Genomic DNA, 18994 nt, shown 5'->3' on the forward strand with positions numbered 1-18994 from the left:
AACACCTTTTTAAAGATCTTTAAGATCTTATTTTTTTAATTATATGCATGTGGAAGCATGCTGCTGATAATGGTAATTATGTGAGGAGGAGGGTGTGTGGTAATATTTAATGGCTTTTAGGCATGTGGGAGGAGTATTTGTAGGAGAGAAAAAAGCAGCCAAGTGGTGCATGATGAAATGCAGAAATATGCACAGGAGGCAGTTTTGTGGAAAGGAGGCATAAGAAAGGTGAGAGTTACCAAATAAAAAGGAAAAGTAAGAATAGACTCTAAAGGATAAGAGAGAGCATTAGAGAATATCAAAAGACTAAACAAAACATGAAGTAGGAAAAACACTCCTTCTTTCATCAAAGCAGTTACTGTACTTGCCGAAGATTTACACAGTGTTTTCAGTGAGTGTCTCATTAAATAAATATTTAGTGATGTACTGTAAATGTGTTCACTGAAGTGTACAGATGATGATGAGCTTCCTGGTTTTCCATTAGCTGAACTCTAGCTTCTTGTCTTGAGAGTGTACATAGTTCATGTTGAGCTGAAGCTGTTAGGATGGTGGTTTAGCACTTTTATGCTTTCCACAAAAGCATTCAGCTACAGAATTGTTTTTAGCCCTGTGTTGACATATGCTGGCTACACTGGCATTGCACGAGCCTCTAGTGTATTGATTATCACTTTTTTATATGCTCAGTGCTGTACTCCTTATAGAGAAAAACCTTCAGTGATTTGTACAATGATGGATTAGAATGAGTGGAACTCTGAGAAGATACTTGGTCTTTGTCAGTGGTTTTCCTTGGGTGGGTTTTAATGTGTTGTTTTCTTTATAGACAGAAGAAATGTATGAGCAAGCTGCTGGAATACTGTGCAGATGTCAACATTTGCAATAATGAAGGCTTGACTGCAGTAGGTGTTACTTATTCTTATGATGCTCTTAATGAATTTCTTAAGCTTCTGTCTTCTTACATGTAAATAAACAAAACTGCTCTGTGTCCAGTGCCCTTAAGAATCAAAAGATGTGTTTAAAGCATAAGCATATGATAGCATTATTCAGAACTTCTCTTTGTGAAAATGTTGACAATACTAGAGTTAGGCTTAAAATAAAATTTGTGAAATATATATGTTGCTAATGGAAGCATACATGTAATAATTTTGTGCTTAGATTCATTGGCTGGCTGTCAATGGACGAACAGAATTGCTTCATGATCTTGTCCAGCATGTCAGTAATGTAGATGTGGAAGATGCAATGGGACAGACAGCCCTTCATGTAGCTTGTCAAAATGGACACAAGACAGTAAGTTTCTCAATTCTATTAATGCTTTGGATTTCGGAAGAATTGGGTAAAACCTCAGTGTTGTTGTGTGTATTTTTCTACAAACTTCAGGCTAGTCATGTACATGATAATAGTTATCATTAAGTGTGATGAGCTCTAATGTTTGTCTTAATATTGACTGCATGCACTTCCATGGAAACAGCTGATTTATTCTTGTGGGGATTTGTGTGATTGATCAATCTGGTGTGATTGATCTCAGTATTCATGGGAGTTTAAGTGACTTTCTGTAAACTATTCAGCTGTTCTGTAGTAATTACTGCCTTGTTGATTGCATGTTTTGATGTAATGCTAAACATTTAAAAATGTTCTTCCTTTTTAGTATGCATTTGATTAATAATTGTGCCAGCTGTTGTGTGCTTTTTGAAATTTGAAATTATCTTAGTTTATTGTGAATAAGAAATGAATGCAGAGTTGAGTCAGTTAGATATTTGACATTAGAAGTAAACAAGTTCATGTAGATTCTTCTCTTGGTCAGTGTGAATAATTTTTAGACCTGGCCTTGCCTGAGGACTGACTGTATGCTCTCAGAGTTTAGGCTCTGCTTGAATTGCCTTACAGCCCTGTAGAACAGTGATCTTGAATTATGCAGATAGTTTCCAGGACTATTAACTGTTAAAAAAAAAAAATAAAAAATCCAACAACAAAATTTTTCTACACAGATCCTTTCTGTTGTCATTGTCAGAGGATTTGAAAGATGAAGTTCAGAGAAGCTGTTACCTATAGACTCATCAACTTTGCAACTGGAATATAGCAAAACTTGTTTGAGAGTCTCATCAATGTTTTAATGTTTTGGATTTTGTTTATTTTTTTCTTCAGTGTATGTTTAAAACTTCAGCTTGTGATAACACTGTTTATGGCTGTCACTAATTTAAGGTTTACATCTCTAAGAAGTATCATTTTACTTTTTAAATGGCTTTTAGTTCCAGAGGTCTTTGGGATTAGCTGAAGTTCAATAAAAGGCTTTATTATTAAAATGGAAAGTTCAAAGGAAGCTTTATGAATTCTGACAGCCGTGTAGTGCTTAGGAATGTTGGTTTTGAGATTCATTACTGAAAATTAAATCCTTCAGTGTAATTAGACATGCATTACACTGAACAGTTGCAAGCCAATAAACTTTTCTGCTGCTCTTTTTCTAATCCTGATATTTTTTTTCTCTTTTAGACAGTGCAGTGTCTACTAGACAGTGGTGCAGATATAAACAGGCCGAATGTCTCAGGGGCAACTCCACTCTATTTTGCTTGCAGGTAAATAGTCTTAGCTTTTGAATACTGTGCTAAAAGTGAAATTGTTTTCTTTCCCTTCTGCAGTACAAATTATTAGAAAAGAGAAAATTTAGGAAACATCCAAAGTGATTGGTGTTTAATCTTGCCTCATGTTTGAATGTAGTTTGGTGACTCAATGTAAATACTTGGTACCTACACCTTTTTCTTATAGAAACACATAGGCATCTGTGTTCTAGTATGACTCAAAAATCAATGACTGCTGTGGTTTTTTTCTGAAAAAATCTTTGAACCCAGATTATTTTTAGCAAAGTAAAAATGCAGCCTTTTATGAAACAAGTTTGATTATTCTTTAATATACACTATGGTATTACCACATACATGAAATGTGCATCTGTGCCTTAAAAACTAATCACATATGATAAATAATAAATTACCTGTTTAAAAAAAAAAAGTTTATTGAAGCAATTCTGCTGTTTGGTTGAGCACTTAAAATTTTATAATCCCTTTGCTTTGGTTACAGCTTAATAGTTTACCCATGATTAAATGTTAATATAAACAAAAGGACTACCAGACTGAGCTGGTGGCCTGCCAAGAGTTACGTTGTGGGAACCCTGATCTTTGGAGCTCTGCAGTTAGTGTGTGCCGACTCTTGATAGCTGAGAGGAAGGGAAAGGGAGAATGAATGGCTGCTAGCTAATGAATGCCTTGGTGATTTGTTCAGGGACTAGTGCTGGCATCCTCTTTAAAAGAAGTTACCAACTTGCCTGGGTTGGAGGTTTTTCATGAGAAGGGAATTTGCTGCAAGTACAGTGGTGAAGTTCCTTCAGAAATGAATAGTTGGAGCAGCTGGCAGGGTGGAATGAACAGATTGTGAGGTAGAAATCGACATCTCCATGTTACAAGTGCCAGTTGGTGGTGTTGCCACCTGAGAAGAAAGGTTATAGGTCCCTGACAACAGGGAAAGCAGGATCTGGTAGCAGTGGCTGGTGATGGCTGGAGAAAGGGTATCAGTGCTCTAAGTCTGACTTGGAAACCTGTTATTTTCAAGGTGTTGGAATGTGGCTTTGGTCTGGAGAATTAGAATGAAGAAGGGCCTCAAGTAGGCCATGAGGCTTAGCTCCTTTCTGAGGTCTGACTCTGAATGTTTGTTTACATTGGGGTAAACTCTAGTACATTAGATTAACATGTTGCTTTTTGAAGGATAATGTACAAGAGGACTCATCTGGGAGCTACTGAGAGACCAGTGAAGCTACCTCCTGGCCCTCAGTTAATGTTGTCACTTTTCCTCCACCCTTCTTGAACCATTAGTGCAAGCAACCTTGGTGTGTTCCAGAACAGCAAATACTCACACACATTTGTGTTAAAGGCATCCTGGCTTGTGATCTAAAGCTTAATTGAAAAACTTTCATCTCTAACCTCAATTGTTACGCTTTTTGTATTAGTCTTTCATTTCAATTAAAAAAAAAAAAAAATCAATCTTACTGTGGGTTAAGGCACAATTAGATTATTTTTTTGTCCCAAATCTGGTAGGAGTGAGCTATGAACTTGGTGAGGAAAACTTTCTCTGTAAGGTAAATGAGGATGTGAGTTGAGAAAGAGCCCATTTTGCAGAAAATGGAGCTCCTACATACTTACAAGACTGGGCTAAGATGAATAATTTCTGAATGATGAGAGTGACTCTGGCTTGATAAATGGACCATACCTAATTTTGCATTGTGCTTCTGCAGTAGCTTTGAAAGGTGTTGGAAGAATGTAAGTGGCACTATCTTCTGTCCCGTGTTTCTGTTTAGATTCATACTATACCTATTTGTTTTCCTCTAGCTTATGTAGGTTCAGTTTGTTAGATGCAGTAAAGCCAGGTTTATCACTTGTGGTGGAACATGAATGCTGTATTAACTCTTTCTTCTCTTCTTTTGAAAAGCCATGGTCAGAGAGACACTGCACAAATTCTTTTGATGAGAGGAGCCAAATATTTACCAGACAAGAATGGTATTACTCCACTGGATCTCTGTGTACAGGTATTAAGTTAGCAACACTCTTTTTCTGTGAACTTGTAACACTTACTACAGTGTCACCTAATCAGTGTTGTTAATTTTAAGGCCTATGAAAAATGATAGTCCTTTGGCAAAACAGAAATGGAAGTTTTTTGCAATTAAGTAGATTGTACAGGCAGGTTCCCAGTTTGTACCACTTGCACTTTAACATCTCTTAAGCCTTTGCAAGGTTGGAGCTCATGAGAAACAGAATTTGTAGAACTCTTTGACTAGACAGTTTGGGAATCCTTGGTATAATATTAACTTGCTTTAGTTGCCTAAGTGTTAACAAGTGAGTGGTAAAGACATGCAGGAAGAAATGATTTTTTTAAATCTCACTATTGTATTTTTTTCTCTTGAGGAGATATTACTTATAAAACAAAAAAAAAATTTACTCTATTACTTTTCAAAGGCATTCAGAATACTGTATCTAGATGAGGAGTAAAACTCTTAAGCATTTTCAACTACTGTGCAAGCTTGCTAGGGTGTCTTCTCTTGATTTGTGAATGCTTACACATATTTCTGTATATTCAGTTTAAGGTCAGTGTGTAAATAATAAAATGGAGGAATTGAAGCATTTGAACCTTTGCTAGTAATCTGCAGGTTAGAAAACTGTACTGGGAGCTTAAGAAGAAAACACTGTACTTTGTGGACATCACAATACCTCAGTCAGTGTCATTAGTTTGGCAGGGTAAAATTGATATGTTCAGATCTTTTGCTACAGTAGCAGAGTACTTTAATCTCAAATTATTTGTTTCTGAATATTCCTCTGGTCTAAGAGCTTCAGTTGAAGTAGCAGTGTGTAAGTGGTGGAAATCACTGTCTACATTACCATGGGATATTTTTGGAATGTTGAACTCTGAAAAAATGTATTTCATAGACTGTGTAAGATCTTGATCAAGTTAGGCTGCTTAAAATATTTCTTTTTTGATACAAGAATCCTAATAAGTCCTCAACTTTTTCCCCTCAGAAGTGCCATGTCTCACTACTGAATCAACTGTGAAGCTCAGAGTTACATTTTCTTGTTCTTTATAATGGCAAAATGACATAAAACTACATGAAATATAGTCAATTTTGAGGCTTTCTGTGGCCACAGACCTTTAGGACAGCATACCAGTGTGAAGCTAATGGGTACTATTCTTAGTTTTTCTGATTAGTGAATGTCTGCTTCAGTCTCCAGGTTTACAGTCCCTAGGGCACCACTTTGTACATCAGAATCCTGTGAATTTTTTTGGTGTGAGTAGTGACACCTGGTGTTTGCTGTTTTGTAGTGATGATTTTATTTGTTTCAGATCATCTAGTTTACAAGTTTATGAGTTTACAAGTAAAAAAGGTGAAAACAAAATATTTACATCAAGGGCTTTATCCTTTGCTACAGATTTTATTTCAGAGTAGATACATGTTTTTAGAAGACTGAAATTATAGTTTCATATACTTCTTACCAACATGGTTTTTCCTTGATTTTGAAGGATCAACTTTCTATTAATTCTTGTGAATTCTGGGTGGTTTTCATTTTAATACTTAATTTGATGATACCACAAGCAAGTAAATCTGCTTAATGAATCTATTATCACTGAAGCAAGTTATAAACTCATGCAAAGAGAAGAAGAGTCTGGAGTTGTAGCATGTGACAGCATGGAGCATGTAGCATATGACATCATATGTTCATCTTTCCAGTGTAGAGTTTGAGGTATATTCAGGTGTTAGGTGTTTGCTTAAAAATGCAACTGCATTGATACAGGTAAGCCACAAATTCAAGTTCTGGTCTTTCAAAAAAACCCCAAAACATTTATCTAAAAAGACTTGTGAAGTTGGTTTGAGCTGCTGGCTAAGGCACAAGTAGAATAGTATTTGTGTACTAAAAAGTGAAATAATCCTTTCATAGATTCTGACTTCTTCCTTTAACAAGTGAGATTTGTTCTTTTTGAATGTTTCAGAAACTATTTTTTTTGAAGGATTAGGTACTGTGTGTAATTAGATGTGTGTCATTCAGTAGCAATGAGAAGCTAAATATTGCACCCTTTTAAACTTCTGGTAAATCGTTAGGTGTTAGATTAGGTGTTCAAATGTACCTTTGGCTTTTTAAGTAGGGAAGTGTTTCAAAAACAAGAAAGGGAGGAGTTAATATGTGAGTCAATACGCTGAAAGAAATTGATTCCATCTTCTATAAGTTTTGTAATATAACTTTGATACGTTATTGAATTTCAGTTTATTTTAGGATTGGATTTCTTCATTAAACATTCAAAAATTAGTAATCATCTTTAATGACTTTAATGCCAGTCATAGCATAAACCCCAATTCTAATGTTTCTTTTAATTAAAATTGGGTTTTTTTAACTATTTATTGCTTTTTAGGGTGGATATGGAGAGACTTGTGAAGTCCTAATACAATACCATCCTCGACTTTTCCAGACAATAATTCAGATGACACAGAATGAAGATCTACGGGAAAACATGGTAATATGGCATTAGGTGTTTTATAGCTACTGATCTCTCTGTCTTGTAGAGGTCTGAATACTTAATATGAGTGTCCTGATTAGAAGACACTACCAGCAGTTGACTAACAATGTCACAATAGTTGACCCCTATGCACTTTTTTCCACCCTGTGGAAAATTTACAGTCTTTATGTAGTTGTAAACTTAAGAATTTGCTTTAAATGTGTAATCTGCTTTAATTAAGTGTTTTAATTTTGCGTGTTTGCCAAAGTGATCTAGACAGTGTGAGAATTGCAAGAGCAGAATTGTTACAGGATTCAATACGAAGATCCTGGTAGAGCATTATATATATATATATAATTTCTTTGTGTAATAGGGCCTGTTTTCATTCATTTAGTGATTATCTACAGATACCCACTTTGGATTTGTCTCCAGGCTTGAATCATCTAGAATGAACTTGAACATTGGGTGAATGAACACTCTTCTGTATGAAGTTGCCTTGTACAATTAGAGTTTCAAAGACTGAAGCTGCACTTGCCTTTGGTTATTACTACTTTATATTAAACTGTTATTTTCCTTTTTCAATGCATCTTCTTTACCTTGTTTCTTTTCTTATTGTGGGCTAGTACAATTTAAAGCAAAGAAAAAGTAAGGAAAAGAATTTTTGTTTCTTGATTGTGTAGGGGGAAGGAAGCGTGGGATGTTTTTTTTTTGTCCTTCCAGATCTAGATGGATGTGGGTTTTTAATATATTATTTTCTTGAAAGTAACTGCAGACCACATCAGAGACTAATAAAAAACCACACACAAACAAAAAAACAGAGAGAGAGAAAAGAAAAAGAACAGATTTATTAAGTATTGGCTGCCACTTCACTGACCTTGGTTTGCTACGTTTTTGAAGTTTTTATTGTTCTATGTAATCCCATTGCTTCCACTACAAGACTGAGGATTTATGTCAAAAATGAAGGTAGCAAGGACTCTAGGATCCTTGGTTCATTTACATAGTGTCTTAAACAAACTGAGGAGTGCACAGGGGAGACAGGTAAATTATGAATTATGAAACTCCATTTATGATCTTAGCTTTCAGAAGTTGGAAGTATATCCCACGCATTTTTACAGATGCAAATAAATTGTTCTTAGGAATTAATGGTGCAAGGTTAAGCATTCAGTTTTCATAGCATTATATAATATTGCATAGCCTGTAGTAAATACAGTGACACTGAAATGTGAAGCCTTTCAGTAATCTTTGTAAATTGTAACGAAATGTTAGCCAGTGTTAGATTAGACATTGAACAATATAAACCTACGTTAATACTGCTAGATATTAATGCTGGGATGGTTATGTTCTAAATTAAATGCTGATCTGATGCTTCGTGACACTGTGCAATTTCTTTTTTTCTAATGTATCAGTTGCGGCAAGTTCTGGAGCACTTGTCTCAGCAGAGTGAAAGCCAGTATCTCAAAATCCTCACAAGTCTTGCTGAAGTTGCTACAACAAATGGTCATAAACTGCTTAGGTAAGTGGGAGAGGACCATAAGCAGGCTGATAAGCTGCTACATGGTAGTTAGTGTAACTTAATACTTTTAATAATCTTAAACCTGCTGGGCACATGCTGGGATAGGATAGATGGGTCTCAAGTCTGATTCTGTGTGACAGTGCCTGCTTGGATCACTGTATTCACGAGGGCTTTAGCAGAGAAAGTTGGTGTTCTTGTATAGCATCTGGCACCTGAAAACTTCAGTTGCACAGAAATTGTTGCACAGAATAGTTGCACAGACTAGAAATACAGTGTATTTCTTGTTTGGTTAGTTTGGCTATGCCAGCTCTAGGAAGGGAATGCATTTAGTCACCTATCAATCATTCTTTTTTCCCCCGTCTCTTCTCTTCTACATCTTTGCTTTCTCTATGCTTGCCTTGTATATTTGAGGGGAGTTTTGGTACTTCAGACACTTTTCTGATGTTTGCCAGCTCTGATTTCCTTCCATGGCTACTGATACGTGAGCCCAAAAATTTTCATCTAGCAGTGTGCTGTCTCAGCATCAAAAAGAGCAGTTACTAGGGGAAACACATAAAATAGGCAAGCATATTTTCCTAGTATGCCTTCCTAGTTTTTGGGGCATTTGTTTGAGGAAGTTTGTGCAAAGCACCTCATCTGTAGTCTATTGGAACACCAATAACATTTTACCATATTCAATAGTGAGCAGAATTTCTTCTGACTTTTATGCTTTATGAGAGTCTTTTCTGAAAGCAGTCAAGACCCTGAAAGCATGACAGAAAATTCCTTACTAATATATTCTGGTTGGCTTTTTTGAAAAGAGAGGCTTAGGAGGCCTCTTCCTTAACTGGAGAGGCCTGTCAGCATAGGCTGTAGAGCCCGCTGGTTAGATGGGTACAAAATTATATATAAACTTAGTTCTAGGTGCTTTTTTTTTTTTTTTTTACTGCCTCATCAGTAATGTTAAATTTGGGTGGACTTGTACCTAGCAGGTCAGAACTAGACAATGCTAGGAAATTAATTATTCCATCACAATCTTTCTCTGAGTGTTGAATTCAGTGAATGAGCATAAAGGACTTAAACACCTCAAATGTTTGTGGTTAAAATGTATGCACATAAATGATATTTTGTTCCTGCTGTAGCTGCTGTTGGGCTTCAGCATATTTCTTTGGTTTCCAGACTCCATTAGAGCCGAGAGATCTCCCACATATAAACTGATACAATGTAAAACCATTCTGCAGGAAAGGGCTTCAAACTTGTTTTGTATACAGACATTGTCAGAAGTCATGGTAGCTGGTTAGATAATATAAGACAGCTTTTATTTCTACTATAATATATTTCAGAGATAAGTTAAACTGTTACTATGTCTTTAGTTTCAATTTATCACTGTTATTGCTCCTCTGTATTGAGCAGCATTCCTTGAAATGGCTGCAGAAACCCTATTAATGAGCCTGTACTGTCTGAATTTGAGCTGGTATGTACTCCTGTAATGCTGCATCTGGGCTGACCAGCAGAGGCTTGAGGACAAATTGGAAGCTTTTGCATTGAGCTGGATGAGCAGGTCTTTCCAGGGATGCCTGTACTTAGGATGTCCTGTGGACTGTTATTGTCACAGTTCTCTAAGAATTTTGTAATATGTCTACAGGGAAATGGAATTATTTTCTTTTTCTGTTACAAGAAACAGTTTAACAAAAAGTGTGTCTGTGTTATCTTCAATTCTGTTGCCTGTCAGAGGCTTCAGTCTGCTTTAACTAAGTGTTTTCCTATTGCTTTATTATTAAGATAACGAGGATGAAGTTAGTACTTGGTGAATACTGACCTCTGAGCCTGGGCTTCTTTCTGCTCTCTCCTCCTTCCAACAATCAGCATTTGAAATGTACCCTGTACATTAAAACACCCAATAATGATACTCTGGCATGGCTGAACTAAAGAGTGTATCATCAGTGTTAGTTTCCTGAGTGCTATCCCTCAACCTGTTGCTACTGGGTTTGTTGGTTGTTTAGTTTGAAGCTGCCTTAGGTTGTTTTTTGTTGTGCTTCTAGCTTCTAGGTAGCCAGGAGTGCCACTAAGTTCCGCTTGAATATGAACAAGGAACCTGTTCAGTTATCATCATGTTATTGCCTCTCTCCAAGAAATAATTGCAGTATGGCATGATTTGGTTTTGTTGGTGCAGATTTGGCCTCGCTGAATGTTTACAAATGTGCTAGTAAAAAGTCTCTAAGCTATTAAAAGCACTTCAAGGTTTCCCTGACTGTGTAAGTGCTCTTCTTGGAGACCAGGGAATTTAAACTGAAATTTCACCAAGAACATGATGCTGCTGAGGGATGAGAAACCTCAACTGACATACAAGCAAAGGTTTTTCCAAATGCTAATCTGTGGCTGTGGCCAGAGCTTCTGGTGACAAAATTCTGTCCCATGAGTCAGGGAGTTTCTGTTACCTGCTTGAAAACTTAACCCTCCTACTCTTGTGCTGTTTACTCTTTGTTTTCATTTATTAGTCTAGATTTACTGAAAGCTTATCTGGTTGAAGTCTAAATTTTGACAAGATAGTTGTACTTTGTATATCAGTTTTGTAGAATTCTTGGTGTGTGGCTTTTTAAAATTAACACCTCATTCACAGTCATTAAAATGCTGTGCTGTAAAAAAGCTGGGTCATAGGGAAGGTGAAGTCATGATAAAAGTACTGTGATGTTATGACTGTGTTTCAGATTTGTGCATGAATGAACTAGAAATTGCAACAGAGGTTGGCAGCATCCTCTAAGGTGCCATTTTTCTTGTCTATGCTGATGTTATAGTTACAAAGCATGCTTTTAAGTTGCAAGTACTTTAAGGATATAGAATTGAATACGTACTCACATAATATTTGTAAGTTAGTAGAGTTCACTAGAAAAAGTTTAAATTTCTTGCAGTTTTTGTTATGTGTTCAAGATAGAGGAGTTCTTACTGCTTGGGTTTAAGGAAATTAAACTAAGTTGAGTTTGATGGAGGATACACTGTATTGGTACAGAGTTCAGTGTTGGCCAGTTCAGTAAAGAAGGCATAAAGCTTTTAATGCATTTATTTATTGGGTAAATAAAAAGCATACTGTTGATTTTATGCAGTATCTTCTAGATGTTTCTCTTGAGCAGAATGGTACCATCTTTACAATCCTCAGCACTTATCTAATTGGGTTAGTTAATGGGCACTTAGGAGAGTAGCTAGGTAAGGATGGGGTGTGGCAGAAGATCTGGTTAATCAGTACACTTTTACCATGCTGGATTGAAAAACATTTTCAATTGGACATACCAGTTTGTTCCAGACTTTGAGATCCTTACTTCACAAACTGAGATCCTTCCCGTATTAAGTTGAATTTCTTACCACTAGTTCGTAAGAAGTGTATAAAGACAAAATACTTTGCAAGATCTGGAATTTGCTGTTCCTATTTCACTTCTGGTTAAAATTTTTAGTACATGTTAGTAAAATTCTAGTGCTTAATGTTTGACGTTTGTGGCTGATGCAGAAATATTAAATTAATAACAAAATTTATAAAATAATATGAAAATTTTAGATTGCTTACTCCTTAATATACTGAATTGTTTCATCTAGGAAAGGAGACGTAAATATTTTGTTTTTCTCCTTCCAGCTTGTCCAGTAATTATGAAGCTCAAATGAAGAGTCTCTTAAGGATCGTGAGGATATTTTGCCATGTCTTTCGCATTGGCCCATCCTCTCCCAGTAATGGAAATGACATGGGCTACAATGGAAATAAAACTCCAAGAAGTCAGGTGTTCAAGGTCAGAAAAGTATATGATGTTGTTAGGAAGATAGACGTTAAAGAGATGAATTTCACAAAGCATGCATTCATTAATCAGACATCTCATGAACAGGAAGTAAGTTTGGTTGATGTCCCTATCCCTTCTTAAGTTAAGTCTACGTCTTTCCTTCTCCTTAACGATATTTTTTCTACTGGATTAGTTTGGCCATGATGCACCTCTCATCTTATGATTTCTGTTTATTTCCTGTTTAATGTGTTGTTTATTAAGTGTTGAAGGCTTAGTTACCCAGCTGATTTTGGTAAACTTCGTTTTTAGTTATGTTTTATTTAAGAGTGTAGTAATCTCAAAATCTGGTAATATGAATGCAATCAATTTTATTAATGTAATTTCAAAATTTTATTTGAGGAATAATTAGGAGTTCTGATCATTCTGTTTTTCCCAGCTTCATGGGATGAATGAAAATAATTTATTCTGTCGGTTGTTTTCACTGTGATCTTGAAGTTTTTTCCAAAGTTGTTCTTGAATTTTATTGTTACATGCTTTGAAACATAGCAGTTTACTACTACCTTCTCAAGGTTGTTGATTTATAGTTGTTTTCAGCTAGACTGTTTAAAAACCAAGCACAAATGTTTGGCTTTCTGGTAGTAAAATAGTTTTAATAACATTGATTTATGTAACAAATATAAAACTAGTGCTTGATTGTGAAAAATATTGTGTGCAAAAGGTAATGCATTGTACAGTATGCAAAGCAGTAACTGTCATTAGGAGTTGTTTCTGTCATTAAGAGTTGTTCTCTAAAATATGTTGAGCTGGATTGGCACATCATGAGTTTAACCAGATTTCCTTATACAGAAAACAAAGCCCTGCCCAAATCACAAGAATTCTTTTATTAAAGATGTGTTAATGAAAATTTGTTTAAATGTGCTAGATTAAACAAAAAGGAGATGTTAAATGTGTTTGATATAGGAACTATCTGCAGTGAGATACTCTGTTACCTTTCTGTGTATCTATTCTGCTACATTTTTCTTCCAGATTTTCCAAGTAGCTCTCATCCCCTTGCATTGTGTGTTTGCTTGTGACCCCAAAACCAAAAAAAAAAGTGGAGGTTTCATGCTTTTCAACTACAGATCATTTCAGAACTCACTATAAAAGAAAAACATTCAACTGCAATTTGTGAAGGAAGCTGTATTTCAGCAGAATCTTATGTGCTTAAAAACTATGTTGTACACTAAAAGAATTGTTTCTTGATTCAATGTGGAATTAAGTCTTTTGCAGCAGACATTACACAACTGGCACAGTTGTCCAGGAAAATATTGGTAATTCTTAATTGTGTAGAAACATTTCAGTTTCTTACTAATTAAGCAATATACTACTGTTGCATTATCTATAGAAACAAAATTTTTACAATAATTTAAAAATTATTATTGCTATTACTTTCATTTAGTTATTTTTAGTAGTATCAAAACTGAGGCAGTCCTTCATTAGAGCAGCTGTCATCTTTGTGATATTTTTAAGGTTGGTTTAAGTTTCAAACTCAAAAATACAAAACTGCTGATGAAAGCTTTTTCTCATTTGGGAGTGGGGCACACTGGTATGGCAACATTAACTTAATCTTTGGTTGAGTTTGGATTAGCCTGTTCTTCCCTGAATTTGCAATAACTGTAAATGAGATAAATCACAGTGCTTAGTCAATTGGGTGACTTCTCATTCTCTCACTTCTGCCTTCCCTTTCCTTTTTCTCTTCTGTCCTTTCCTTAAGAAGATAGTAGTGATGATCCCTTTTGCATTTGGAAAAAGGAGAAAAAGCCCACTACATCTCTACATTATTACAGTGCTACTTAGAGACCTCTCAGGAGTATTTCTTCACATACAGCATAAGGCTAGTATAAAAGGCTAGCCTGTTCAACTGTTCTGTAAATTATTAAGGAAACCACAAAGGTTTGGTGTTTCTGCAAAATGGGATTCAATCTGTATTAAAAAAAATCTGCATGGAACTTAAAGATTTTAAATTTGAAATTCGTATTGAAAATTTTAGAGGAAAGTAGCTTTAAATTGGAATTTGCTGCTGATCTTAAATTTCAGTTGTTGGGATAAATGTTGTGGATAATTTCAAATTTGATACAGCCTTTATGGAGAAAAACAAGTCTCTTGAACTGCTTGTTCATGTCCCATGTAAGGTCTTGAGTACTTTCCAGAGCATAAGATAGTGAGTGATACAGTCACTGCTTCTTTGAGTGTGGTTTGTGTGAATGAAGACCTCTACATATATTGTCTTCCTTAACTATACAGGAAGCTAATCTGTTGTTCAAAACTGTCTTCTTTCAAGAATGGACCTAGGAACTTTCATCTGGGCAGAACTGAGAGTATCAGTGGCAGTTCTGTCTTGTGGTACCCTTGTGGGATAGGTGGAAGAACATGATCAGGCCTTATTGCATAGTACAAGGGATTGCTTTCTTTCTGAACTCACTTCTGTTGGGTCTAAATAGGTCTGTACCTAAAGACCTTTAAAGATGTACTTCAAAAGTCTTTTTAAGAAGGTGCTGCAAAAATATATTTTATCCAATACAAGAAATGTAGAAAAACTTTATTCTTTTTTCTTAATGCTGCATTAAGGTTTTCTGTATTGGCATACTGATTGAAAAAATGTTGTTAGTGGTTTGATTGGGTATGGCCATATTAAACTTGAAAAGGTCTGATCATGGGTGTGAACATAAAATGCTGACAGCTATGGATATAAAGGTGATGGGCAGTATTCATAGGAGTGCTTTATATCCTGAAGTTATACTAGGAAAAAAAGGCAGTTGCTATACTTGATTACACTTTTGAATGAGTTTGTGATGAGAATCTGTGAAAATCTACCTTTGGAAAAGCAAATCGGTTGCAAGAGTTTTAAATGGAAAATAGAAGGTGAAACACAAGATATCAGCAGAAAAATGGTGCCTGGCAAGATAAGCCTTGAAACGTTTGGGAGAAGAAAGGTAAATTTTTAGAATCTAGCTAGAACTTACTAGCTAGTTTCTCATGAGTCATGTTAAAACCACAGCTGCCTTTTAATTCTTCCATATATTAAATGAATCTCATTTTCCATCCATGTAAAAAATAGTACCTACAGTGGAGATAGGTACCATCTAGATCACCATCTAGAGAAATGTGTGGTCACTAGGACCAGTGTCCTTACGTGGACAAGGATTAAGTGATTATCAGACAGCAAAGCCTACCAGTCTTAGAGACCAGCATGGCTTTCCCTGAAATTCTTATTGGGAAAAAATGGAAGCACAGTGGTGAATTTATTTGACAGTAAAGCTCAACAAAATTTTTTAATATGAAGCTTTTATGAGAAGTGATTTATTGTTCATTGAGAGTGTGTCACTATTAGGTGTACTGACATTGCTCCAGACAGGGCAGACTTCTGATATAATTTGCTGTGAATATCGATTTTTAAAGGCAACTTTAGAAGATGAGAACGTAATTTTCAGCATCCAGTAAGTCTCTGAATGCTTTAAATATTGAAAAATGATGATGCATCAGTAATAAAAGGAAAAAGGAATGCATTTAGAAATTGACTCTTACTTTGAGAATGCTATGGAAGACTTGAGTCAGCATTGTAGGATACATATCCCATGTATTCATTACACAATGTGCTTGTCAAACATCTCCTCAAACACCACTGAGGGACAGCACACTCAGCCCTTTTAGTTTTTTTAAATGCTGTGAGAAAGCTACAGGTCTTTCATCCTTTTCTGTCCTTTTTGGTAGGCCTGCACCTCAGAATGAATGTGTAATGATGGAATTGTACCAGGTTTCAGTTGTATTGGTTTAAAGCTGGTGGTAGTGAATAAAGTGACTTCATTAAACTAAAATACATTCTATAGCTTTAAAATTTGATATGTAATTCTGCTGATATTTATTTCTGGTTCATAAAGCTAGGCATTTTTGACCCATACTCTGAGGCATCTGGAATACTATCAAAATGAGCTGTCTGAGTTTACACTATGCATGAAGCACATCTTACTAGAGAAGGGCATGAGTCTGAATCCCAGTGATGTTGCTTGGGGTTTGTTCAGTGTGGGGGATTCTTTGATCCTGGCTCTTGCTCTGGAAACTCAATGTGTATTAATTGTCTCTGCTTGACTGCAGCAGTCAGGCAGTAGTGTGCTGTGTAACAACTGTGAGGTCAAACTCAGTTATATATTTCAGTGTTTCACTCTTTCTAAATTATTTCAACTTTATTACATCCACAACTTGGTTATTTTCTTCCTAAATGGAAATTTTTTTGTGCCCGGTGGCTACAAGTAAAGAATTTTTGATGAGTATTTGACTCTTATCTCTAATTTGACTTCTAAAGGATCATTTAAAGCTTTTAAATGTGCATGATATTTATTTGCCTTAAGAGGATTACCACGTTATTAATATTATCTAATCTTGACATGTTTTTTTTTTGTGTGTGTGTCTGTTTTTGTGTGTGTTTGTTGCAGCCCCTGGAACTGCTCTGGCATTCTCTAGATGAATGGCTCGTTCTTATAGCCACGGAGCTGATGAAAAACAAAAGGGACTCTGCCAACATTACCTCTATTTTACTGAAGCAAAAAGGACCAGATCACCAGGAGGCTACTCCCACGCCTGCCTTTGCCGCTGCAGGGACTGATGGCAGAAAAGAGCCATCCACTGATGCTGGGGAGTCGAAAATGTATGATGTTGCTGGGAAGCAGGAAGCTTGTGCTGATTGCCAGGATGTTATCTCCATGACAGCAAACAGGCTAAGTGCTGTCATTCAAGCTTTTTATATGTGCTGCTCCTGTCAGATGCCTCAGGGGTAAGGAGAGTATCCTGTTTGCTCCCTGGACTGTTACTGTTTTAAAATTATATGTGCTTTCCTGGAAGAATGTTAGTGCTGACCAGATGATAATAGTGGCAGTCAAGGGTATGCTTTGTAATGCTTTCACTAGTTCAGTTATTTGAATGCTTTTTTTTTTTTTTTTTTTTTTTTTTTCCTGGCTTTAATGGCACCAAACAGCACAGCAATTTTTTCTGAGTGCTGCTGCCTATGAATGTAACTGCTTTGGGGCAGATTTCTTATTGAATATCTAGTGGCATTTTGTAATCGTGTGGGATGCTTGCAGGTAATGTAATTCTGATCTGTTGAAACTTACTTGGTTCTTGATGTTAAATTATTCCTGAATTTAATGTGATCATCCAACAAGAAGGGCTGTAAGCTCAGGAAGAACAATGATAATTACCTTTGTATGTGAAAATGGCATCCAGGGCAAACTTGTTTGGATATATTTCAGAAGGTTTTTAACACGGAGAATTCAATCTCAAAGTAACACACTCTTGGAATCCTGGAGCAGGCACTACAACTTAAATTAAAACCATTAGTGTCTGGCTTAAAAAGAAAAATGTGTGTCTGAGGTCAGTCTGTTACCAAGGTTGTTATAGATTATTTTTGTGAACTTGGGACAAAAGGGTCTGCTAACCCTCTTGAGGGAAGGATTAGGCAAGTATGATGGAATTATAAGCTTCCTGAGGAATCTAGAAGCAAGGTTGCCATGACATGGCAAGTCTTGGTTATTCCCAGATGCTGTACAGGCTTCTGTCTGTACAAACTGAGTGGAATAAAAACTTTCAAGTTGTCCAGTACTGTTTGTCTGGGGCACAATCCCCCGTGGAAGATGATCTGGGGATCACCATGTTCCATAAGGACCTCAGTTCTTTCACTTTTAATGTTATGACACCTTGGAAAAGGAACAGTTGTTTAGCCAGTTCCCTTGAAATGTCAATTAAACCTTACTAAGATAAAGTGCCAGTAAAGTATTATTTAGAGCAGCCAAGTGAAAAGCAGAAATGTTTTCAGAAGGGATTATGTCCCCCCTCTCCATGTACCTCATGACACCAAAATTCAGTTGGAGAGGAAAGTAAGGCAGAGCACACTTGAATTCTGTGTTGCTGTAGGGCTTTTCAGAACTGTGTAGAGAACTGCAAAGATCTGAGACTGAACCCTGCTTTACTGAAGCTTTCATAATTAATAGGAGTAAATGGCACAATGGTGTAACTCAGTACTGCTGCCATCTTCAAATAGCAGTTGAAATTACAACAAATGACATTTTCAGACAAAGTAATTCAAAATGGCTCTAATTTTAGATTTGACTGTCTGTGTTTAATGGAAGAGAATAATCAGAGCTTTTAGTTTTCCATTGTTCCTAATATTCATACAATAGAGGTGGCATTTCATGCTGGTTAATACTGGATATATTCAGATTATTTTACTTACCATGTTTTCTTTTTTTCTGCAAATGTTCATACTGATTCTAGGGATTCTTTATTAATATGCTGACATACAATGTTCTAAGTTTTCAGCATCAAAATGGGTTAGTGTATGCTAAATGTTTAATACTTTTGTATCATCTCTCAGTCCAGAAGTGTGCTTAAAATGTCCATATTTGGTTTCTGAAAGATTTTGTTTGCTTTTATATTTTTTTGTGTATGTGGATGAGGGGGAAGGATATGGCATGACTTGTTTCTTCAAAGGGACAGAAGGAATACAGCTCAGTTTTATACAAAATGAGCATCTCATGTCTAAATTGATATGGGGAACAGCAATTGTTATCATGGACCTATTAAAGTATTGTTTTTTCCCAACCTTTTAAGGCACTTGATGAGAGGGTTTTGTTCTTGTTTGCAAGTATTCATTAGTTTTTGCTGAAGCTAAAGGAACCAATTAAGAATTTCTTTT

The 18994-nt window shown here is 35.9% G+C and overlaps 1 protein-coding gene across 4 annotated transcripts in view; it reads left to right on the forward strand.

Moving 5' to 3' along the window:
* HACE1 (HECT domain and ankyrin repeat containing E3 ubiquitin protein ligase 1) overlaps positions 1-18994 on the forward strand; it is a 44758-nt gene that overhangs the window by 8714 nt on the left and 17050 nt on the right. For 3 of the 4 annotated variants that reach the window (XM_071741257.1, XM_071741259.1, XM_071741260.1), the window contains 8 exons: positions 821-896; positions 1153-1284; positions 2485-2567; positions 4468-4564; positions 6934-7035; positions 8424-8530; positions 12132-12378; positions 16740-17077. In XM_071741257.1, the coding sequence (XP_071597358.1) occupies positions 821-896; positions 1153-1284; positions 2485-2567; positions 4468-4564; positions 6934-7035; positions 8424-8530; positions 12132-12378; positions 16740-17077 (1182 nt within the window). The remainder of the gene's footprint in view (positions 1-820; positions 897-1152; positions 1285-2484; positions 2568-4467; positions 4565-6933; positions 7036-8423; positions 8531-12131; positions 12379-16739; positions 17078-18994) is intronic. The other variant, XM_071741258.1, reaches the window with a different exon arrangement.

The sequence above is a fragment of the Heliangelus exortis genome, chromosome 3, assembly GCF_036169615.1.
Source record: "Heliangelus exortis chromosome 3, bHelExo1.hap1, whole genome shotgun sequence".
NCBI classification, from domain to species: domain Eukaryota; kingdom Metazoa; phylum Chordata; class Aves; order Apodiformes; family Trochilidae; genus Heliangelus; species Heliangelus exortis.